Raw genomic sequence first — 8,518 nt, forward strand, 5'->3', positions numbered from 1 at the left:
GCCTGTGTTACCAAAGGATCGTGACTTGAGGGTTTGTGAGTATTGGCAGCAGTTTTTCAGAGCCCACTCCCCGCTGTTTCCTCTGCTTGCCTGCAGCTGCTTTTTCTCAGCTGCAGTCCTCAGCCCCCTGCCTCTAGCTCAGATTTGTTCCTCAGGGCATTTGTTCAATCGTAGGAACCTCATCAGGCTGAGAAATGCTGAGAACCTTGGGCCTTAGCTAGCTCCTCAGGCCACGAACCGCTCCCTCTTTCTCCTAAAGAGAGGTGCTTTTTTTTTTTTTTTAAGATTTTATTTATTTATTAGAGAGAGAGAGAGAGAGCACAAGCAAGCAGAGGCAGAGAGAGAAGCAGGCTCCCCACTGAGCAAGGAGCCCGATGCAGGACTCGATCCCACAACCCTGGGATCATGACCTGAGCCAAAAGCAGCGGCTTAACCAACTGAGCCACCAGGGCGCCCCAGTGAGGTGTTTTAAGGAAACCTGCCGTCCTTTCCAGCTCTCTAGCCTACCTCAAGGACAACCTTCACCATTTCTACCTGAATAAGAGATAGTCCCAGCCCACAGAGTACTTACACATCTTACCAAACAAGCGAACAACAACAACAACAAAAATTTTTTAAAAATGTGTCCAACATTTGGCAAATCCCTGAAAATCCTAAATCTCAGTTTGGGCCAGTAAATAAGATTCTTGGCCACAGGAAGCCGAGCTGGGTTGGTGATGGCAGAGAAGCTTCCAGTGCCAGGCCTGCTGAGAGTGGGAATGCAAACTGGCTCAGCTTTCCTTTCTTCCATGGCACGATCCAGTGTGGAGGCCCATCTCTGCAGCTTTCATAAAGAATGCAATAAAATGCATTTTTGGAGATCGCATTTACTTTCTTTCCCTCCACATTGAGAATTTATCCACTAAACTCTGCTTATAGTAAAAAACAAAACAAGAAAACAAAACAAAACAAAACAAAAAAAACCTTTAACATATGCGCTCATTAGCATTTAGAGGGAACATGATTCATGGTTTGGTGCTCTGAGAATCTGATGCCTCTTTACACCTTAGCACATGAACTGGGAGGAATGGCACATGCTGGTGGCTCTGACCAAAAGCAATGGAGAGTAAAGTTCCTGATCCTTGCCCCTCATTTTTCATATCTGGGCAAATTTTTCAGATTGTTTTGCTTTTTTTTTTTTTTTTCTGTTACTGTGTATAGATGTGAGGCATGTGCTCACTTCCTGCCAGGGTCTTCTTTCTTGGCTTCTCTCTGTAATTAACACACTCCATTATGTCGCCCTCATTTCTTTGTTTATTTCGCCTCCAGAATAAGGAGTTTGTGTGTCGAGGGCATGACTACGAAAGGCTGGAGGCCTTCCAACAGAGAATGCTGAATGAGTTCCCCCACGCCATCGCCATGCAGCACGCCAACCAGCCCGACGAGACCATCTTCCAAGCGGAAGCTCAGTGTATCCACACCTAGACGGGCTGCACTGCAGCTAGAGCCACGGGCCGTTAGCCGCAGAACAATTTCCTGCAAGGAAAGCCTCTGGCCCCTTTGCTGTGTTCCCACTCTCTCCCTCTTTCTCACTCATCTTGATTTTAGCTTAGCGCCTTCTGAACAGAATTATTCTCATTATTGTCACAGTGTCAGTGGAAAGGAAATCCCTTAAGGATTCTGGTAAAGAATTTTTTTTTCCTTTTAATTAAAACTTCCCTATCTTCCCTATCTCCACCCTGCTTTTAAAGCTTCTTTTAGTGATTTCCCTTAGAATAATTTTCCTCCAACATATCCTGTGGATGGCACCTATCATTCACCCTCTTTCCCCTTGATATTTTTATTCTGGAAGGAAGTGCAGAGAAGGAGGTACCTTAATATCTTTGGGGAATTCTTGGCCATGGCATTTTGGACAGCCTTTGATGAATGCTATATAATTGACACTTCAATTATCTAAATACGAACAACTCAACTGAAATTACCCAGGCGCTGGAGACAAAGGGAATTCACCCCGGCACTCCTTCGTGAATGCTTCTCTCTCTTCCCTAAACTTAAGATCTGGGAGAAGACAAGAAAGGCCCATTGATAATCATGGATACCATTTCAAAGTAGAAAATAAAATGCAGCAGAAGCAAGAAATTAAGGGAAAAGGTTTTGCTATCCTTCTTTGAATGAGAAGAGAAGAAGGTAAATATACAAGTAAATAGGATACCTCCTTTTTAAAATTTAGATTTACATTCAATAAGCCAACACACAGTACATCAGTTAGTTTTAGATGTAGTGTTCAGTGATTCCTGTGATACCCCTTTAATGTACTTTTTAAAGTATCAACCACAAAAACACTTTGCTTATCAGTACAAGCTTTGGGAGAGTGATACCACAAGTGTGGGAAGGCTGGAGACACAGATCATCACACAGGTAAATATAAATCACTGTCAGAACTGGCCATGTCCTTGGTCATGGTTGCATGGATGTTTATACATTATTTTACAAACATTAAATTAAGAGGGGCCATGCATGGACTAAAGATAAAATGGTCTCTTAAACAAGGTTTAGAATAATATAATTTTGAGTACCTAAGATCCAAGCCATTCCGACCCAACCCCCAACTAAGAAAAGAAAGAGGAAGAAAAATCAGCGATAAATAAATTCACAAGGTATGGACATTTTAACCAGATACTTTGTCAGAATCACCTACCTAAAACTAGTTCAAGGCCGGTAGTTGGAGAAATGATTTGTTGTGAACTGAGTTCTTGGCATCTTCTTGGCGGTTTTTAAAATGACTTTGACCCAAAAAAAAAAAAAAAAAAAATGACTTTGACCCAAGGGAAACAGCAGATTGTTGCCCAGCCTTGGTTCTCTGCCACAGCTCCGCTCAAGCCAGATTTCCTTGGCGTTTGCCAAGTCGGGTTTCCTCCTTGACTTTTCAATCCTAGATTTGCAGATCTATGCCGTGACTCCTATCCCGGAGAGCCAGGAGGTCCTGCAGAGAGAGGGCGTACCAGACAACATCAAAAGTTTCTATAAAGTGAACCACATCTGGAAATTCCGCTATGACAGACCATTTCACAAAGGCACTAAAGATAAAGAAAATGAATTCAAGGTACCGTGCGTTCTTATTACATACAGTTTCCTATGAGCTCTTTGGAACAAGCCCCACGATAAGTATTTACACAGAATAGAGTCAAGTGATAGAACCAGAAGGGACCAGAAATCATTGAGTCTCGTTGATCTCAAACTCAACGGTATATCAGAGGGCCGTGGGATGCTTTTCTAACCAAGCCGAGTTCTTAGCTCAGGAGTCCTGACTCAGTAGGTCTGAGCGGAAGGCCTGGGAATCATCTTCTTTGTGACAGTGCTGGTGGCCCTCAGACCAATCTCTGAGATGTCACAGTTTAGCTTAGCCCTGTCACTCATTCATGTTGAACCAACTGTGGGGATCACAGGATATTTGTTCTCAGATACAGTAGTCTACAGTGAGTAGAAAATGCTTGACAGACAGCGGGACGAAGATTCTGAGACAGGAAGCAGTTAGGTAGACAGCTATTACCTTGGAAGATTTCCATGCGATCTCCTGCTTTTTCTGGTTAGAATGGTGTGTCATTAGGACTTCTGAGAAGACATGGAATGAAAGCAAACCATAGACTCCCTGCATGTATGGAGTTGTCCATTCTCAGTAGCTGCAAAAAGCCTTGCCCTCTGGAGCTCTCTTGGGCTGGCTCACAGCCCTACTGGGGCATTGTGCCGAGGGTACATTATCTCTTCTTTCCCTGATATCAGTGACCAGTGAGACCAGGTAGACACCTGGTTAGTCAGTATTGCCCCCTACAAAGAATGCAAAACAGACCTATTCCTGTGGGTTAACTGGCTTAGCTCCCTTCATCACAGAGTCTCTACTTAATCTGGGAAAGGTCCTCCTCACACTGTTAGCAGAGATCCTCTGATGTTAACTGTCCTCGCTGCCTCTGCCTGCATGTCAGTTCCCAGCAGTTGCTCCAGGAATGGGGCACAGCCCGGCAATCAGAAGGGGAAGCTGGGGTCATTCTGCAGTGCTCGCTTCGGCAGCACATATACTAAAATTGGGGTCATTCTGCAGGGTCACAGTGGGCCTCAACCCAGCGCAGTCCTCTTGTGCAGGGAGGTCGGATGGGTTACCTATCAAGACAAACTATTGGAAGACCATACCAGGATGTCATTGAAAAGATTCGTGATCACTTTCTAGTCCTTTTGGAAATTTCCATTTTTCTTTGTGTCCCACAAAACCAGTTAACAGTCATTAGTTTATGATAGAGTTTTCATTGCAGTTGTGTTCACTGAATAGAAAGTGTGAGGTCCACTGGAGCCAGGCACATTCTAACTACCCGCAGACCCTCCACTACGATCCACACCTTCTAGAACCTTCTCCTTTGTCCTTTCTGCTGCAGCACATTTCCTCATGGCCATCACTTTATCAGTGGTATAGCAGTCCCCTAGAAAATAATGATAAATCTGGCTCCTTGTTCCTGGGCTTCCAGCCCTCGGCATCTGGCACCAAAGTGCCCCTCCGGAAGCTTCATCTGTGCCACAGCCCACTCACCCACCCTCCCTCTGGGCTCGAGCAACCCTGAACTTCTCCTCTCCATCTCCTGCTGCGCCCTTTCCCTTTCTCCAGCCTCTTGCAGGCCTCTGCGCGGGCTGCTTCCTGCTGCCTGCCGTGCTGCCCCCTCCCTCCGCCTGGCAAACTCCTACACACTCTTCAGCATTCCACTCACGTGTCACCTCCTCTGAGAAGTGCTGTCCTCCCCCCACCGGCTGCTGTGCCTGCCTGCTTCCTTCTGCTCTCCCCCAGCACTGCAAGCATTCCTTTCTCTTTGCCCTGAGCCCTTCCCTGGCCACTCACCTTCCTGTCACCACTGTCACTGCTGTCACAGGGACTCTGCCATATTCCTTGCAGTATATTGTGGCTGACACGAAGAAATCCCCCCATTTTCTGTTGTTCTGGAATAAGTGGCACTATTTCAGGGATTTTGTGAAGTTTCTTATCCTTTTGAGAAAAATGAGGCATAGATCCAGAAATGGGATTGACAGAAGAGAAATCTGTCATCCACAGTGACTCTTACCAAGGACCAAGGCAGCTGTGGCTTCACGTATTATGGGGGTGCTCTCCTGGCCAGAGGAAGCCTCAGCTCTTTAAATACAGATCCTCCTGGATGATGGCAGTTGAAATGGGCATGAGAAAATGTGGCATAGTGAGGAAGTCGGAAGTTCTAGTAGGTAGGGTCTGGGAATTGGAATGTACCCCCCCGGGGGGGGTCACATGGCCTCCTTGATGCTTCGCCTCTTCCTCTTTAAAACAGAAAGATGGATCTGTGTGATTCTTCATGGACCTTTCCTCCTTGAGGATGTTATTACTCTAAACCTGTGTTGACTGGCTGTTGATATTACCCCTTCCAGATAAAAATGGAAAGACCTTAAGGAGTGAGGGGGGTTTAAATTGGAATTTGAAAGAACCAGCAAAGGAAGTAACATGGTAGCCTATTACTCTATTTTAAGCTTGCTGTGTGAAGTAGACCATGTAGTCCATGAAGGAAAAATTGTCCGGCAACACAGAACAGGAATGATGAGCACAGCGTCACTGGTATCTTACTGTGACAGCTTCACGAGTATGAAGGGATTGCCCACAGGCTAAAAGGGATACTAAAGAAAAGCCTATAGAAATAAGCAAGCCTGACCAAATTGAATGGCTGATGTTAGTCATAGCTCAGTAACTAGAAAGAAAAGACACTTGGGGACTTACTTTGTTTTGTATTCCGTAGAGTCTCTGGGTGGAGAGAACATCATTATACTTGGTGCAGAGTTTACCTGGAATTTCCCGCTGGTTTGAAGTGGAAAAGCGTGAAGTGGTAAGCATCAGAGCTCATTCTCAAGTACTTTCCCATCACACTTGCTCAGCGGGAGTCAGGCCATCTATTAATTGCTTCTGCTATTGACTCTGAGTCCCCAGAGGCACACAGAGTAAGGTTGTGAATGCTTATGGTATTGACCCCTGTGACCAAGGCTTGAAGGGGAACGTGACTTATCCTAGTCCAGCCAGCAAGAGGCATTTCTCAAAGAGAACTATGACCACAGCCTGGAAACACGGCAGGCCCTTGAGTCAAAGAGCTGGAATTCGAATTATTGTAGGCCACTGGGAAGAGGTTCTCTACCTTGCCTTATTTAATCATTAATCATCCTACCGAAACTATAAGGTATGTATCCCCCTCTTCTTACAAGTTTTAACCAGAAGCTAAAAGCATAAAGACGTTGAGAAAAGATAGACTGGAGCCTAGATTGTCCAACCTTGAAAGCCAGTCCCATCCATCTCTTTGAGCTCAGTTTCCTGACAGGCAGTGTGAAGCTGGTGCAGGGCCCCAGCTCGCTGTCCGACGCGCGGTAGCTCCGGGCTGCTCCTGATGGCAGTGGAGGGAAGGCGGCTTCGTGAGTCTCACTGAGCCGTCCTGGATGAACACCAGCTGGAAACCAAAGGGTGTTCTTCTAGAACCTGGAAACCACAGCACCCAAGAACCCTTCAGCTTGTTAAAAAGGCCCCAGTTTGGGTGCTGATGGCACTTGTATCGGGGTGAGACCTAGCCTGCTGCCTGTGTCGCTCCTCAGGCTGGCAGCACCTTGATGGCAGCAACCAAGCACCGTCCTCCCTCCCCGGCTACATCCATCTTGACTGAAACCAGCCCTGAGACCGCCGTATCCTGTACCCGATCAAAACCTTGAGAGTTGTGAAAATATCACTGAACCCCTTTCTCACTGAGGTAACAAGCCTCCTCTGTCACAGAATACATAAGAGCAGCTCCTGCCCAAATGGCCTTCCAAGCTTGGAAACCGCTCATCTTGTCATGTTCAGTGAAACTGAGGATTTAGTGGCATTTTCCTTTTACAGTGCTGAAAAATTCCCGTGGCTTCCTGAAGAAACGGAACTCAGTTCAGTAGACTGCCTCAATGTAGTCCCGTTCTTGGAGGGTCTGAGTCAGGGGTCCCCAAAGCTGGTTGCTTCCATGGTATACCCTGGTACCTTCCATGGACTAGGGGAGGCTGCTGAACAATCTCAAAGTCTTACTATGCTTCCTGCTGAATGGGCCCAGCCCACAGAATGCTCTTAGTCATCTTGGACTGCATTAATGATGCAGGGAGCCTCTCCGGCTACTTCGTACCCAGAATGTTAAACTCTCTGAGGCCTCACCAATGGTCCTAACCCTTGAAACATTACCCCCTACCTCCCCCTCCCTTTCCCCCATCTCTCTCTCTCTCTCTCTCTCTCTCTCACTCACACACACACACACACACACACAATATTCATAAAAAGTACCATGCTGATGATTAAAGAAGCATGACAAAATACAACCTTTCAAACATCAGCTGCCTACTTTATTAGAATATATAATCTTACATTCTTTCAAACAGAACAAATTAAATTGGACTACTTTGTTCTCTGAACACAGCCCACTCATAACAACCTTATGTCTTTCTCTTGTTCCCACTGCCTGAATGTCCTCACCTTCTACTAAAGTTACTGATTTACTGCTTCATTGCATGGTGTATAAGGCCCTCAAAATCAGGGGCACATAGTAGGTACTAAGTAAATGTATGCCAGCCTGAATTGAAATTCCTATGTACAATGCCAAAATCTAAAAGATTCTGAAAACCAAAAGATGTTTTCCTAAGTTCAGCTCCAAACTCCATTGGTAATAAGCCTGACCTGATCTGATCTTTATTTTGCTTAGTATGAATATTTGTATGTCTTACTGCAGAAATGTTAATGCATTTGGTTAAAGAGAATTTCCCCAGACCCTGTTTGAGAATTACATAATAGATTCCACGTGCTGTATATTACATTTCTAAAACCTGAAATTTTCTGAATTGTGAAACATCTGGCATCAAAGGTTTTAGATGAGATTATGGGCCTTTATTCTCTAAATCATAGCCCCAAAATATATTATCCCATTCTTTGAAAGATAACAGTGCCTTCAAACTACTGTTTTTTCAGTAATTGTTCTTATTGTCTTGAGAACCAACAAAAAAATCAACTTTTCCTGGTTAATAAGTAAGCTCATTTTAAAAATTTTAAACAAAATTTTAGAAGTTCAAAAGAAAGGCGTGATGACTTTTTAAACTCCAGCTACAGATAATGAGAATATTTTCTCATGTCACATAATATCCATCAGAAAATCATGTGGTTCTACTTTCAGAATATATGCAGAATCCGACCCCTCTTCACCAGTCCCCAGTAATAGCGCCATCTGGTGTGTGATTTCTGCAATAGTGTCCTAAGCGGTCATGTGTTTCTACCTAACCCCCTACAGTCATTATGTGCACAACATCCAGTGTTGCGCTTTTTTTTTTTTTAAGATTTTATTTATTTATTTTGACAGAGAGAGATCACAGGTAGGCAGAGAGGCAGAGAGAGAGAGGAGGAAGCAGGCTCCCTGCTGAGCAGAGAGCCCGATGTGGGACTCGATCCCAGGACCCTGAGATCATGACCTGAGCCAAAGGCAGCGGCTTAACCCAC

At 45.0% G+C, this 8,518-nt stretch overlaps 1 protein-coding gene across 3 annotated transcripts in view; it reads left to right on the forward strand.

The window, feature by feature from the left end:
- DOCK4 (dedicator of cytokinesis 4) overlaps positions 1–8,518 on the forward strand; it is a 431,767-nt gene that overhangs the window by 391,015 nt on the left and 32,234 nt on the right. For all 3 annotated transcript variants that reach the window (XM_059396554.1, XM_059396556.1, XM_059396555.1), the window contains 3 exons: positions 1,309–1,450; positions 2,916–3,082; positions 5,775–5,861. In XM_059396554.1, the coding sequence (XP_059252537.1) occupies positions 1,309–1,450; positions 2,916–3,082; positions 5,775–5,861 (396 nt within the window). The remainder of the gene's footprint in view (positions 1–1,308; positions 1,451–2,915; positions 3,083–5,774; positions 5,862–8,518) is intronic.

The sequence above is a fragment of the Mustela nigripes genome, chromosome 4, assembly GCF_022355385.1.
Source record: "Mustela nigripes isolate SB6536 chromosome 4, MUSNIG.SB6536, whole genome shotgun sequence".
Taxonomy (NCBI): domain Eukaryota; kingdom Metazoa; phylum Chordata; class Mammalia; order Carnivora; family Mustelidae; genus Mustela; species Mustela nigripes.